The following is a 16,014-nucleotide window of genomic DNA, read 5'->3' as shown; positions in this document are numbered from 1 at the left end:
CCGTGTCAGTGATGCATGATGGATAGACGAAAAACCGAAGCCCTATGAAAAACATTGGAATCGGATATAAGAGTAGGCCATAGTGCCGCTGTCCAGGTAAAATTTCCATTCATAGCACACTGTATATGGTGTACGCTAGCTACAATTAAATGTATCGTTAAACTGTGTTTAACGCTACAACTGATACAGTCTAAGACTCCTTACACAAGTTCAAATAGGTTCAAACGCACAATTGTCAACACATTTCTATCACAAATAGTGAAGACTGGTCCACTAAAATAGTTTCCGAACAGTTTTTTGTTTTGTGGTAAAGTGTTCTACATTTTCAAAGCGATGTTTCTTATAATGTGAAAGCCGCCATTACACGGGCCAGTTGAAATAAGTTTGGTAAGTTGGGTTTCATATATAATTATGTGGTAAGGCTTCACCTTTATTTCAAAGGGAATTGGTTTATTATATGTTAAAGCTATGAGCAGTACAGTTTTGGGTCAGTTTATGTGTAAATTAAGGGAGCTATAGGCCAGTAACCTTTTTGTAGTCATTTGACTAAAAAACTTGCGCAAAGGAACTCCGTAGGACGAGCCACTACTGTGGCTGGAGTAAGACGGAAGATATCAGTAGTGGAACCATTTCTAGGTGTACGCCTGTCTTCATTAGCCCAGTGAGAGCAGAAGAGTAGGACTATGCTGTTTATCGTACTGACATTAGTAATGATGATCGAGGCTAGACGGAAATTTCAATCGATTAGTTCTCGGTTAATAGTGGATCAATTTGAATGAAATTTTCAGCAAATTGCCTTTACATTATCTATTTTTTTAACTATTATAATGAGAACTGCCAACTTGTTATCGAATCTCCCATAATGTATCTTAAAAATTTTGATCTTTACAAAAGAATTTCACTAAAATCCATCAAATGTGATTAGAAGGATCAAATATTTGATGGATGATAGGTTAAACATTCAGCGAACATTGGTTCATTTACTGAAGTAATAAATCCGAAAAGAATGATCCAGCATTCTTAATTTCAATAAGCTCCATCCATGTTACCAATTAAACAATCAATGCAGGTTTGACATAAAATAATCTCACAAACTCTGAACTGTAGAGCAATTGCAGGGTCAATAAGCCGTTAAATAACTGAATACATGACTATGCATTTGGATTGGGTTCACAAACTTCATGTCTATGAGTATCTGAATAAGCCCAATAAATACAAATCTCAACAATTAGGCATTTTTATGGTTATTTTATAGATTCTAATTCTAGTTTTGCCTTTACAGTTAACTTTGCCATTACAGTTAACCTTATCCAAAAAAATACAAATATGTGCATTAAAGGGAGACAATTCATTGCTGATTTTCAAGCTGCCTTTCATTCTCAAATTAACCATGTTTGGCAAATCATTAGCTATCTAGAAAAATATCTGCTTTTAAAATAATTGTATGGTAGATATGGAATCAAATGCTGAATGACTCAATATAAATCATAATGCTTTGTGAGAACTTGTGCACTAAAGGGAGAAAAGCAATTCTGGAAACTTCAACACTTTCAATATGAGACAAGTTTTCCCTTTTATGATATCCGACATGATGTACTGAATATCTGATATTAAAAAGTGTCAGCAAAAAACCAAAGATGAAAGCTATTATTTCACTTCGATGTCCTTTCCTTGTCTTCATTTAGGAAAAATGACTGGCATCCATGTTTTTCCCTGATTTGAACCTGAAAGTTTATCAAGTCCCCTCACCACGTTACGCTTGATTCAATAAAGGAAAGAGCAAAGGGTATCCCAATCCACTTATCAAAAATCTGTGACTAAGCCGATTATTTATCAGCCCCTTTCAGGGTTTTTTTTTTTATAAGCTTAACAAGTTGTTGTTGCACCAACAAATTATTAGCTAGTATACAAAGATAATTCAAAAAGACAAACAGAATTCCATTTTACAAATACAACAATTTTTTTATTAAGATCTTCTTATTTTCGCCTTTTAAATTTGGAACCTGAAATAGTAAGAACAAACTCATAAATATTCAGAATTTCTAAAACAACTTTATAAACCCTAAACTACAGAACAGCCAATGTCCTGATCCTGGACTCCGCTTGAAAAGAGTGATCCGATGAATTTAACATAAATATTCAATACATATTTATACTGCTGTTTGCAAATACCTGCATATATATTTATCAACCATGTTCAATACCTCCACATCCACTTGATGTGACTAATACGTGGTCCACGATGTAACTAAGTTTGACTACAATAATTGGAGACTTTCTTGACTAATTGCAAAGATATTCAGTACATACATACAAAACACCTTATCCATTATTAAACATACCTTTAAGCTTTTTCTTTCCTTTCGATTTGGACTTTTGCTGAAAATATTTTAAAAATTTAATTTATAAAATAATCAAGCTGATTGCTTTTCACTTACAAGCAATTTATCATATTGGTCAGCACGGCTCCGAACAGTGTCACGGTGAAATCCGGGTGCACAATACCCAAAGAACAAGCTGCAATGGGGTGTAGTAAGTGGACCCAATAATCAGCATTAAACTCAGCACCTGAGCCAGTATAACAACTCATGAAATAAGACTCAGTCTCAATTCCATATCAGTTTTTAAACGGACAGACTCATTAGTCCCCTATTAGATACCAGTAGCAAAGTTTTCCATGTCAGCTCTAAAATCAATGTCAACAAAGTCTTCTGAACAAGTTTTAAAATTCTGTATAGAATTCTATCCTGTATCAGGTTCAAATACTTGAACAGTCAAAATATGACTGGAAATATAAATTGGCAAAATACATTTGAAACTTACAATCCAACTTTTCGATATGTTTTTTTTTTATTACAACCAATTTGGATCAAATGAACCATCTCTTCAATTTTAAAATACAATATAATATGATGAGCTTATAACTACCTTTTTATTAGCTGTTGACATCTTACTTTTCTTGCCTCCTCTCTATAATAAATAATGATAAATTGTTTTTAAATCAAACTTATGGCATGAATTTTTCTCAGGCATAGAAATCATCCACCACTTGAGTGTGAGCCAATGATGTATATTTCAATTTGAATAAACAGATATTCAAACACAATCACACCGTGCACCACACATTTATATGGCTGCAATATTCTTAATGCAAATAACCATTTCCTTACATAAATTTAACAGAAATGTATATATCTGTGGTTACAGATTAATACACAATATATCCATCTAGATCTACTTACACTTTTAAATAAACCATCATCTGCTGTCAACGCAGACATGTCACCAAATTCTGTTAATTTACTTAATGATGTCAGTGTTGCTAGGTTATTTCCCTCTGATGCCTGCAAGACAAATATGGAAACATGATGTGGAAATAATCATTATTAATGATATTATTATATATGTGACATTCAACAAGGGATATGATACTTAATGATAATTATGATAGAGACCTACTAAATGATAGACACCTACCCTTTGTTTTTTACTGCTTGGTAAACGAATAAATCTCTCTTCTTCATATCTTTAAATATAAATAAATAACATCAATATGAAATATCTATAAGACAGTAGTCAATAATTTGAAATTGACTAACTTTTTCTGTGGCATATATGGTTTACAAAATAGAGATTTTAAATGCAAGTTAAATAGCTATGTTCTAAATAAAAGATAAAACTAATAGCACACACATTACTTACAGGATAAAAATGTTCCCAAAGGACTTTGGTTAAAGCTGTGTGAAAAACTTTTCATTTACATTTCTTTTGCCGTATAGCATTTCTAGTGTTAAATTCTATCAACTTGTTAATATATTAATTGTTTAATACTAAGATCAATATCATATTATTGTTTTGAGACTGGGATGACTGTGGGTAATAAAAGTTCCAAAATAGCAAAATTGCACTAGTGTCGCACAGAAACATTGTGTTATGGATCTTTCAGTATTAGTAAGAAGTACAATAAATATGTTTCCACTGTTGAGAAAATTGCTTATTCAACAGGTCCAGTTTGCATAATCATGTACTCCATGTAATTTATCACAATTAAACTAAACTTACTCTGTTCTGTCTCTTTCTGTTTTATTTTCTCGTAATCTGTGAACATCATAAGCTTCCTGAATTATTAAAATAAATCTCTTTAAATATAGTATTCATATAGAATCTTAATTACATACAGGCACATCAGTGGGTACAATTACAACACAAAATAATTCAGAACTGTTTACTAGCTGCTGGATGCAGGATATTAATCTTGACCACAACTGACATGGGAGGAAAGTTCTTCAATAACTTATTAGTCCTCCTTTTACAATAAATGATAGACAGAGTGAAGGAGTTTAATGTTCATTTGACACAAATTAGGTCATTTTGGGACTAACATATGGTTCAATTTTATGAAGCGGTCTTTAGAAGTGGGAGGAAAGCAGAGGACCTCGAGAAAACCCACAAGGTTGGGAAGGTAACCCTTCACCACATAGACTCAATGATAGACCTTATGATCTAAACCACACACATCAGACCACTTGACCACCCAACCCTTGTTACAAATAAAATGAAATAGGGTTTAACGTCCTACTGTTCTGCTCCGAACTGGGCTAACGAAGACGGGTATTAATGATAATGAATTGTAATTACAGGTAATTATAGAAATATAGCTATGTTATGATATTTTAATTAAACTTACCCTAATTTCTTCAGGTGAATCATCATACTGGTGTCTCAACTCTTTTAACATACGACTGCTTAATACTCGTTTAACAGCTCTCTGTTTTATCAACTCTTCTTGTTCTGCTGCTGTTAAATCACCAGCTACAAAAATTCAAGACATTTAATACCGTTAGATTTCTAATTTATTATAATTCATAATTTGCATGTTTGTATTTATACAAGAAGGTATAAGACATTGGTTTTAAAAAGAACTTGATGCTATATCAATTCATTGTGTATTGAGTAATTAAAATGTCCAATAATATAGCGGAAAATTCATAAAAAGTGCTCACAGCGTATTCAACAGAACTTGATGCTATACCAACTAATTGTGTATTTAGTATTAAAATGTCCATTTATTTAGTGCCAAATCTACAAAACATGCTCCTCATAGCGAATGTGAAACTACATATAAAAGAAAAGTTCATTGGTTCTTTAAGATTTTGTTAATTTTTTAAATGAAAGATAAAAAATAAAGATCTCAACAGAACAGAATTTGTTGGGGAATCAATCACTGGTTTTATTATACAATCATATTGTTTCAACAAGTATCCTCTTCAAGATCTGTCAGACATACAGACAAGTATTCCTGTATCAATATTCATATTCTTTATATTATTGCTATTGTGATCATTGATACCAATAATTAAAAGGCCTAGCCTGATTAAAGCCTGTAAATATGTAAAGATCTTACTATAAGCTACAGGAGCAACTTTAGGAGCCACATATTTCTTTGGTTCACCATCTTCATCTTCTTCATCATCATTATCTGCCTAGAAAATAAAACAAGAGAAATGAAACATACATGCCACTTCAGATTCTAGCAGAATCACAGGATTATATATTGAGGTGAACAGTGCATCTTGGAACTATAAACTATCACGATTTATCATTGCAGTTCTTCCGTAAGTAATGTCCACTACAATGAATGTTAAAATACATTTTAACTAAGTAAACACTACAGGTGTAATATGGACCAGGAACCACGCACAATGCCATTGCAGCCACCTTGGAATTGTGATGCCATATCAAAAGATAGGTTGCCAGGCAACGAAACATACGCCCACAGCAGCTATGTCGTCCGGTGAGTCAACAAGGGTTGACGCATATTTTTGTCTTTGTCAGAAATTAAAACATTTACAACAAAATCTCATTACGAGTAACAACCCATTTGACTTCTAGATCTACCCTATTCTAACATTTAGCATGCAGAACATTTAATATCAATGTCCATAATCATTTGAATTGATAGGCTTCTTCGTCTCATGACCGTAAACACTGTAATAAATATAAAGTCAATCAGATATTAACTTTAGCCCCTAAAGCGTCCACAAGATTTTTCAAAGTTATCAAGGGCCATAACTATGGCAGTAATTATCGAAAATCATAAAAAATCAATAGGCTTCTTCATCTTATGACCCAAAACAATCTGGAAATCGTTGAAATCAATAGGCTTCTTCATCTCATGACCGTAACACTGTGTATAAATTTAAAGTCAATCCGATATTAACTTTATCCTCTAGAGCATCCACGAACGGACGGGGGTGCCGACGACAATATACAACCACATTTCAATGTGGGTGTATAAAAATGAAAGTCTGTCCATCGATGCGCAATTGTCTAAGGAACAAGTTCCATGTTGATTTTGCTTGAATTGTTGGAGCCTTAAGCTTTTTCTGAAGAGTGTTGCCATCAAGAAGAAGAAGAACAAGATGAGTAGCACTGTGTGCCCATATCCTGGTCCAAAAAGCCACCCAAGATCTCCTATATAACATACCTCAGCAGCTAAATTTGCTGGATTGGCTCGGAAACGTAATGGATCACTAGCATCTGTAATTAAAGAAAAAAATATTTAAAACTCACAAATGATTGATATGATACCAAAACTTGCAGGAAAGACATACTTTAAACAAAATGGAATACTCTCCCAACTATGCTTCTCAATAAAAGTTTAAAATACAAGTAAATTGAATGTCTCTTGACTCTCCCTGAACCTGCAATGCTATGAAGATTTGTATAGCTGACAATTACAGGAACTGACCTTGAGTTCCAGTTTGTGCAGTCTTGATAAGCTTGTCTATTTGGTACTTCAGGGTTTGATCAATGGGTCTCATTCTTTCTAAAACCTAAATAGAATCAAGTTATATTTAAGGATTATACTGAGTTGGAGAAAGTAAAAAATAAACAGAGGATATCAATTATATAGGAATATGTAAAAATATTGATTATGGTTCATTCAAAATGAAAATGCATAATTATGTACAAAAAAAAAGAATTAAAAATAAAAATATTTTATAACATAAAGATTTATATAAATAAAATATGTAGGTAATGGAAGCATTAATAAGAAACCAAATGGTGATCAAGAGTTTCAACGCATTAAGTAATAATAATAATTTTGGCATGCTTCTTCTTAGCACTAAACAAAACATGTTTATGATAATTATTAGCTGTTAAATTTATTGGAAGTTGCTGAAATTAAATTGACTTTTGTCCCATGAACATAAATTTAATAAACAAATATAAAATCAATCGGAAGATACCTTTAGTAAGAGTAAGACACTGGCTCACTAGTCAGCAGGTCTTGTGTTTGCTCAAGGTGTTGGCCAAGAAAAGTTCCTTGTGACAGCTGTCTAGTCATTCGGATGGGACAGAAAACTGAGGACCTGTGTACATATTGGCGTGCACATAAAAGAACCCTTGACAGTTGGAATTCGATATAAGAGTAGGCCGTAGCGCTGCAGTCCAATCAAAATATCCCGCTGCTCAGCACTCTGCATATACAGCGCCAGCATCAACCGAGCTGTACAGCGACAGACATATAGTTAAAGATACATTATGGGAGATAAGATAAAGAGATGGCAGTTCTCGCTATAATAGTTAAAGATAGGTTGCCAGGCAACAAAACATACACCCACAGCAGCTAAATCGTCCGGGCAGTCAACAAGAGTTGTCGCATATTTTTACTTTTTTCGGTAATGAAACATTTATAATACACTAAAATCTGATCAAGAGCAACAACTCAGAAAACCAATAGAATTTGTTTGGTTTTTATAAAGTTCTGCCCCATGCTAACGTTTTGTATACAAAACTTTTAATACTGTATCATGAATTTAGCTGCTCCAAGTCATAAAAATTCATTGAAAATCATCAATATACTTGTTCGTCTCAAGATCTTAAACTCTGTGTATCAATCTGCAGTTAATCGGATATTAACTTTGGCCTCTAGAGCGTCCACAAGATTTTTCAAAGTGATCAAGGGCCATAACTTTGGCAGTAATTAGGATTCTTCGCCTCGTGACCACAAACACTGTGTATAAATTTAAAGTCAATCAGATATTAACTTTAGCCTTTAGAGCATCCACAAGGTTTTTTGAAGTGATCAAGGGCCATAACTCTGGCAGTAATTATTGAAAATCACTGAAAATGAATAGACTTCTTCGTCTCATGACCTTAGTACTGTGTATAAATTTAAAGTCAATCGGATATTAACTTTAGACTCTAGAGCTTCCACAAGATTTTTCAAAGTGATCAAGGGCCATAACTCTGGCAGTAATTAACGTAAATTGCTGAAAATCAATAGGATTCTTCGTCTCATGACCTTAAGTACTGTGTATAAATTTAAAGTCAATAGGATATTAACTTTGGCCTCTAGAGAGCCCACAAGATTTTTTTGAAGTGATCAAGAGCCATAACTCTGGCAGTAATTATCAGAAATAGCTGAAAATCAAAAGGCTTCTTCGTCTCATGACCTTAAACACTGTGTATAAATTTAAAGTCAATCCGATATTAACTTTCGCCTCTAGAGTGTCCACAAGATTTTTTGAAGTGATCAAGGGCCATAACTCTGGCAGTAATTATCGGAAATCTCTGAAAATCAATAGGCTTCTTCGTCTCATGACCTTAAACACTGTGTATAAATTTAAAGTCAATCGGATATTAACTTTGGCCTCTAGAGCGTCCACAAGATTTTTTAAAGTGATCAAGGGCCATAACTCTGGCAGTAATTATCGGAAATCGCTGAAAATCTATAGGCTTCTTCGTCTCATGACCTTAAACACTGTGTATAAATTTAAAGTCAATCGGATATTAACTTTGGCCTCTAGAGCGTCCACAAGATTTTTTGAAGTGATCAAGGGCCATAACTCTGGCAGTAATTATCGGAATACGCTGAAAATCAATAGGCTTCTTCGTCTCATGACCTTAAACACTGTGTATAAATCTAAAGTCAATCGGATATTAACTTTCGCCTCTAGAGCGTCCACAAGATTTTTTAAAGTGATCAAGGGCCATAACTCTGGCAGTAATTATCGGAAATCGCTGAATATCAATAGGCTTCTTCGTCTCATGACCTTAAACACTGTGTATAAATTTAAAGTCAATCGGATATTAACTTTGGCCTCTAGAGCGTCCACAAGATTTTTTTGAAGTGATCAAGGGCCATAACTCTGGCAGTAATTATTGGAAATCACTGAAAATCAATAGGCTTCTTCGTCTCATGACCTTAAACACTGTGTATAAATTTAAAGTCAATCGGATATTAACTTTGGCCTCTAGAGCGTCCACAAGATTTTTTGAAGTGGTCAAGGGCCATAACTCTGGCAGTAATTATCGGAAATCGCTGAAAGTGAATAGGCTTCTTCGTCTCATGGCCTTAAACACTGTGTATAAATTTAAATTCAATCGGATATTAACTTTGGCCTCTAGACCGTCCACAAGATTTTTTGAAGTGATCAAGGGCCATAACTCTGACAGTAATTATCGGAAATCGCTGAAAATCAATAGGCTTCTTCGTCTCATGGCCGTAAACACTGTATATAAATTTACAGTCAATCGGATATTAACTTTAGCCTCTAGAGCGTCCACAATTGCTTGTGGACGCCGGACGGGGGCGACGACAATATACGACCACATTTTAATGTGGGCGTATAAAAACTAGATAGTGTAAAGGTAATTTGCTGAAAATTTCAGTCAAATTGATCCTCTATGAGCCGAGAAAGAAGCGGGTGAAATTTTTGCATCGTCTTGGTCACCATTACTAAAATCATTAATATAAACAGCATAGTCTCGATTATCCACTTTTTCTGATTTAATTATCAATAGCCGTTAGCGGCATATAGGAATCTAATCCAGCCAACATCGAAGGCTAGCCTTGACATCGAGAGTTTATTATGGTCTGGATAAGTTAATTAATGTCTAATTGATAATTTAGATAACATTTCAGGCCTAAAGAAAGACTTGTAATAAGCAGATTTTGCTCTTGCATAATGCATGTTTAATTATATAAGACAGACTAAATTGAAAAACAAAAATATATGCATATTTCTAAATGTAAAAAATGATCACAGATTAGTAAATCTTAAAAATCATACAACCAATCACTATTAAATATAAAACTATATCACAAAAATAGTGAAATGAAAACTCACTGTTCTTATTTCAACTAATCGTTCAATAGCTGGATCATCTGCTATTGATAAACCACTTGACTTTCGTAGCATAGTATAAACCAAGTTGATCAGATAACTCAATAACATTTCAAATTTAACCTCTAAAAAGCTGATACCCTATAAAAAATATATTGAATTGATACATTTAAACCTTTCGTAAGGGATCCACAACAGTTAAAATATTTCATTAAAATTTGTTGCCTCCTTACATCATACTTGTTAATTCATAACTATCCTATATGTAGGCCTACAGGTACATCTAAATAAGCAAGTAACATCTAATAATTTTGAGACTTACCCAGAGATTCACATACATGTACATGTAGAATTATTTAGACCCATGCTTTTCAAAATAGTAAAATAAAATTCACAAAGATTATTATTCCAAAATATCCTTTTAATCCTTACAATACACTTGATTAAGCTATCTGATTATGATGATGTCAAAGATAAGGATTATAAGCCCTTGACAATGTCTTGGGAAACATTCAGGAACCAAGCATGAATAAACAAATGATTATATACCTTTGCTGTTGGATGTTCACCATTTTCTATTTTTGATATCAGTGATGTCACCTGACCAATAGCATCTGATGTTTTGTTTTTGACATCTTTGAAGATATTCAGCACCTTTGGCAAATCTTGTTCAACTATCTATAAATAAAACAAGTACCGGTAGGCCTACACTAAAAATTTGTAATGAAACCTACATGTAAACCTTATTTGCTGTAGGGCCTACATGCAATACTGGTAGTGGTATATGTGGTGATAGTTCAGCTCTGAACGTCGGTCTCATTACACTCGACCTCTACGTTCAGGGACTGTCCTATTGAATCCTTGTCGAAAATCTAATCGCTTCCCAGTCAATTTTACTGGGCAACTTTTTACTGCTAAACGGTCGTGTGTCAGTCCCTGTGAACGCCTGAACAATATAAATGAACATCTTAGTGAGAAAATAAGGCCTTGCTTACCTGGCTAGAGTCAGTATGAGCGACACAACACGCTGTTAAAAAATACGTCTCTGTCTTCTAACCGACTTGGCGGACATCATTGAAAGGGTAACGCACAAATTTAAGAACTCGGCCATATAAGATGAAACGAAATTTAGGTAAGCCTGGTGCGAAAAAATTGGGATTTTTGAAAGAATTTGATTGTAAATTATTGTAATTTAGCTAGGCAAAGCAATAAATCACTGAAGATTCTCAACTTTTCAAAGATTTCATTTTTTTTTCTCCCAGGCTTACCTAAATTTCGTTTCATCTTATATGGCAGAGTTCTTAAATTTGTGCATTACCCTTTCAATGATGTCCGCCAAGTCGGTTAGAAGACGGAGACGTATTTTTTAACAGCGTGTTGTGTTGCTCATACTGACTCTAGCCAGGTAAGCAAGGTCTTATTTTCTCCCTAAGATGTTAATTTATATTGTTCAGGCGTTCACAGGGACTGACACGCGACCGGTTAGCAGTAAAAAGTTGCCCAGTAAAATTGACTGGGAAGCGATTAGATTTTCGACAAGGATTCAATAGGACAGTCCCTGAACGTAGAGGTCGAGTGTAAAATGAGACCTACGTTCAGAGATGAACTAATGTGGTGAGTGATTAACACAATTTGACACAGGGGGACGGTCAGAAACCCATGATGTCAATTAATTATTAGTTAAAATTTCCTTACTGTTAACAAGTTTCTCTGTTGGTTAGACATGCCCGATGTTATCTGTTATGTAATTTTTTTGTATGGTATTTGGTACACTGTTGTTTTGGACACAACTTTCTACGATCTTGGTCTATGTACTTTTCATCTAATTCTGAATTATGTGTAATTTCTATATTCATTGAATATAAGTATTTCATTTAGCATTTTATATTATATGACCATTTTTTTCAAGACCCATCATCATCATCATGCGATTATTGCCAATTGCCGGTATTACCTTTCAGTCATTTCATTTTCAAGTCTAGTTTCCGCGATTTTGTTGAAAATTTTAACTTTTTTTAAGGCACAAAATATTTGAAAAATCACTGGCGTTTTATTTCATTAAGGTATAATGGTACTTTTATCTTATACAGACAGAAATATTGGTATAATATTTACCTGCTCCATGTGAAGTCAATGGAGGCTACCATATTACATTCTGCGCCCTCTGTAAATAAAGAGTTATCTACTCTTGGCGCACTAACAGGTGGAGTGAGCATGGTTAGTTATCCATGCCTAGTCCACCTGTAACCATGCCCAGTCTACCTGTTAGTGCAAAGAGTAGATAAGGAATGAGAGACCAAAAACACAAAAACTATGGGCGATAATAAAACCATTTCATGTGATTTATGGAAGTTTGCATGAACTTGTGAAGTGACAAACAGGATAGGCCAAGTGCCTAGAAGATTGTCTATATAGAACACTAAAATATTAATTTGTACGATGTTACATGAATACAGCTTGTAGATCAAAAGCAATGCACCATTTCTTGGTATGGAAAAATTGACCTTCATGTCTGAAAATACCAATGTTTTTAGGACTCCATTGAAGCTCGTTTCTGTCTACTGATAGGACTATTGTAAATGTATGTGTATGCGCTGTCCTAAATGGACATCTTGATGCAATAAACAACACCATATCTTATCGGGATGTGTATGAATGTGCACAATTATTATTTATTTTATGATTTCATACAACAATTTATTCAAAAATATAAAAAAAATTATTTATTTTTCACATAAAAGTATAAAAACATTTAAAATATTACTTTATATAAAATTACAATAAGGTACATGTACCAATGGTATATGCATATAATCGATATTGATTCTACAATATATTTAATATGAAGAATTTTACTGGCTGGCTTATATACAATTCATAAAAAATATGAATAATACAATTTATGGAAGTATCTCTAAAATACTGTCTCACTTTTATATTATGTTTAACAAAAATTAATAACATTATATACAATTTATAATAGAAATGATATAATTTTCAGAAGTACCTCTAATAATACTCTGTCACTTTTATTATGTTTTAACAAAAATTATATAACATTATATCATGGTTAATATTAAAGAGTCTATGTTTGTCTTATGAACAGTTTGGTAGTGGTATCTGTAACACTGGAGAAGTAGTTTTTGGGTTGTCGGTATAAATAAATAGAATACATCTGGTTATATCATAAATTGCTGAAAAATATAACAAAATATTATGCACTAATGCCAGAAAAAACAACAGTGGGACTGTGTCTAACAAAGCATATGACAGGTGCCTTATTTCCGGTTTTATCATACAATAATTTTTATTTTCATAATGGTGACAAGGGCAATGCGAGGAAGAGTATTCTGCCAACTGCCATGGGATCTTTTATTTGCACTACCAATATTTTCATGGAACCTCAGTATCTTTTATCCATCCAAACAACTTTTTTGTCAGCCCTGCAGGTGCTAATCTTGACAAGTGGGTTCTTCTTGGCATACAAAGGACGGTTGGAAAAATAAATTAAGTAATATAAGTTACACAAAGGTCCGCAATCCCTCAAATTTATACACTATTGCCTCTAATTTGTAGTAGTCAGTGTGAGCAAAATTCTTACGGTATACAAATTCTACTCCTGTGACAATAGTATAGTTGTACAAACGTAAACTTGACATTTTGGCACAGCCCATCTCTCAGACACAGCTTAGAGGGAGGAAACATACATCCACTACTTTAATCGACATTTTAATATATGACCTAGAGTGGTCTCCAATTGTTGAATTGTGCCTTAAATAAAATTTCTTCAAGGCAAATTGTTATTAGCGTTATATAAAAAACTTTGTCTATACCAGTAGCACATGTTGAAGTATTATCTGTTGGTCGAGGTGTTCTGTAGATAGGATAAATACTATCTTCTGTGTCTCCAAGAATATTTCTGATACTGGCAATATCAGTTGGTGTTGGTAGTTGCTCAGCTCGTTTTCTACGGTGGATTGAGCTAATGGTGTGATTTGTAAATTGCGGAATGTTTACAGTGTCTGGATGTTCAAACCTACATATTTTTTTAAACAAAATATAAAAATATTAGCTCTCAGAATAAAAATCTTTCAGCTTTCAAATAATTTCAGTTATTATTTATAATTGAAGCTAAATTGGCTGGATAGCACTGGTAGTTTTACACATAGAGTACTTAATGTCAGATCATCAAGGGCTTTAAAGATGCATTATGTAAGATTTGGATAAAGAGCTAGCCGTTCTTGCTGTAATAGCTTTTAACATTATGTAAATCAAAAGGCACAGACACTTTAATCGATTTAATACTTTAGCCATATTTCAAGTCGAGTTTTCTTGATTTTGTTGAAAATATTTCTTTTTTATACACAAAATATTTGATAATTGACTTTTATGTTATAGAGATAGAAAGAGATGGCCATTCTTGCTATACTTGTTTTTACAGATAAACAGATAAATTATGAAATGGTGCAGGTGTTAATATTTCAGCTCGTCATATAAACAAATGTCTAAATCATAATTTATATAAATTTGTAGCCAGAAAAACAATTGTAACAGACTGATTTAGCTTGTACAATGTACATAACAATTCCTCTTTAATAAACTTAACATACTCTGTCCATACTTAAACGAGTATGAACATTAGATCATGAACTTAACATACTCTAGTCTTCACTGAAAGAGTACAAATATTAGATCATGAACGTAATATATTCTGCACTGAAAGGGTATCAATCTCATATCTTCAAGTTTTAAACAACCTGAAGATCAGAATTACTAAAACTTTACAAATATATTTCTTTTAGATCTGTTTAAATTCTAAACTATCTGTAGACTGATTGTCTGTAGTATGCCAGACATTTTTGAGACAGTGATGAGTATCATGAATTCTTTACTCACTTGTTAAAATGAAAGTAGTGGCCTGTTGTATTATATGATGATATGTCATATTTTGCCATTTGTAAATTGACTGTTTTCTTACTAACTAAAGACACATCCATCTTGGTTGAGGTCACTTCATAGTTTACACTTTGTCTGGGTTTTCTCTTTAAATCAGCAAAATTACAACTGGAAAATAAACAACACAGATTGAAATGATTTATTAAAGGTGCTCTATAGAAAACTGTTTTCTGAGTCGATCTCACTTTTACTACACAGTAGTGCAGAAAATTAATGAATACAAAAATCTACAACACTGTACAAGAATTTGTAACCAACCCCTGACACCAAAATGTGAACATATTTAGTGGTTATTAATTTATGAAATGTGTTATCATATTGAAGAATTTAATGTTATGATTTCATCTATAAGCTGTTATGTCTATACAAATTATTCACCTAAAAGCATATGCCCCCCCCTATACCATTACTAAGTAAAACTTTTTCTACATCTTCTTCTGTTGATTGGGCTAATAAAGCTCTGTTCACATAATTTCTAGCTGAAAACAAAATTCAAATACATGCACTTGTAAATGATTAGCAGTAAAATGTAGTTTTAAAAAATATAACGTTCCAACCAGCAGGTTCGAAAAGAGGAGCAAGATAGTGGCAATTTTAACTCATCGAGTCTGATGTACCCCACCTCAACCCTTAAATATATAGTAGACACTGACTGATTGCTTTATCTTTTCATGAAGCACTAAACAATCAATTTGCTTAACAATTTGCTGCAGTGTAAAGCACTAAACAATCAATTTGCTGCAGTGTATGAAATGTGACATCATCTGTAGAAAACGCTATAAGAGTTATTGTGTCCCAAAGATGTGACAGACAGAGAGATGGACAAAAACACTTTAATAGTCCCCAGCCCCTGCTTTGGTGGGTACCAAAGCACTTAATAGGTTTAGATGACATGGGCAATAACAAATTAATTATATATCCT

General features: G+C 33.3%; 1 protein-coding gene and 1 long non-coding RNA gene across 5 annotated transcripts in view; both read right to left on the bottom strand.

Annotated features, from left to right (window-relative positions):
* Positions 1 to 1,941: 1,941 nt before the first annotated feature.
* On the bottom strand, positions 1,942 to 12,370 carry LOC126816794 (neuroguidin-A). The gene is made up of 13 exons (XM_050543510.1): positions 12,252 to 12,370; positions 10,686 to 10,814; positions 10,140 to 10,277; positions 6,752 to 6,836; positions 6,488 to 6,540; positions 5,405 to 5,483; positions 4,688 to 4,812; positions 4,063 to 4,118; positions 3,478 to 3,526; positions 3,243 to 3,344; positions 2,929 to 2,970; positions 2,343 to 2,379; positions 1,942 to 2,003 (listed from the first exon to the last, which is right to left on the bottom strand). The coding sequence occupies exons 1-13, from the start codon at positions 12,258 to 12,260 to the stop codon at positions 1,978 to 1,980; spliced, it is 930 nt and encodes a 309-aa protein (XP_050399467.1). The 5' UTR covers positions 12,261 to 12,370; the 3' UTR covers positions 1,942 to 1,977.
* A 578-nt stretch (positions 12,371 to 12,948) lies between these two features.
* LOC130012308 (uncharacterized) overlaps positions 12,949 to 16,014 on the bottom strand; it is a 28,576-nt gene continuing 25,510 nt past the window's right edge. For 3 of the 4 annotated variants that reach the window (XR_008787729.1, XR_008787728.1, XR_008787730.1), the window contains 4 exons: positions 15,471 to 15,571; positions 15,033 to 15,200; positions 13,970 to 14,172; positions 12,950 to 13,330 (listed from right to left, as the gene is read on the bottom strand). This is a non-coding gene — a long non-coding RNA (uncharacterized LOC130012308). Of the gene's footprint in view, positions 13,331 to 13,969; positions 14,173 to 15,032; positions 15,201 to 15,470; positions 15,572 to 16,014 lie in introns of all 4 variants that reach the window. The other variant, XR_008787727.1, reaches the window with a different exon arrangement.

The sequence above is a fragment of the Patella vulgata genome, chromosome 3 (genome assembly GCF_932274485.2).
Source record: "Patella vulgata chromosome 3, xgPatVulg1.2, whole genome shotgun sequence".
Classification (NCBI taxonomy): domain Eukaryota; kingdom Metazoa; phylum Mollusca; class Gastropoda; family Patellidae; genus Patella; species Patella vulgata.
Note: the sequence above shows the minus strand (reverse complement) of the source record. Positions and strands in the feature narration are given on the sequence as shown.

What these genes read in the sequence shown, in the direction of transcription:
- LOC126816794 (XM_050543510.1), bottom strand. An exon ending in CAAGCAGTAAAAAACAAAGG is followed by an intron (nt 3,345 to 3,477) that starts GTAGGTGTCTAT and finishes TTTGTCTTGCAG; the next exon opens with GCATCAGAGGGAAATAACCT. An exon ending in ATGATGGTTTATTTAAAAGT is followed by an intron (nt 2,971 to 3,242) that starts GTAAGTAGATCT and finishes TATTTATTATAG; the next exon opens with AGAGGAGGCAAGAAAAGTAA.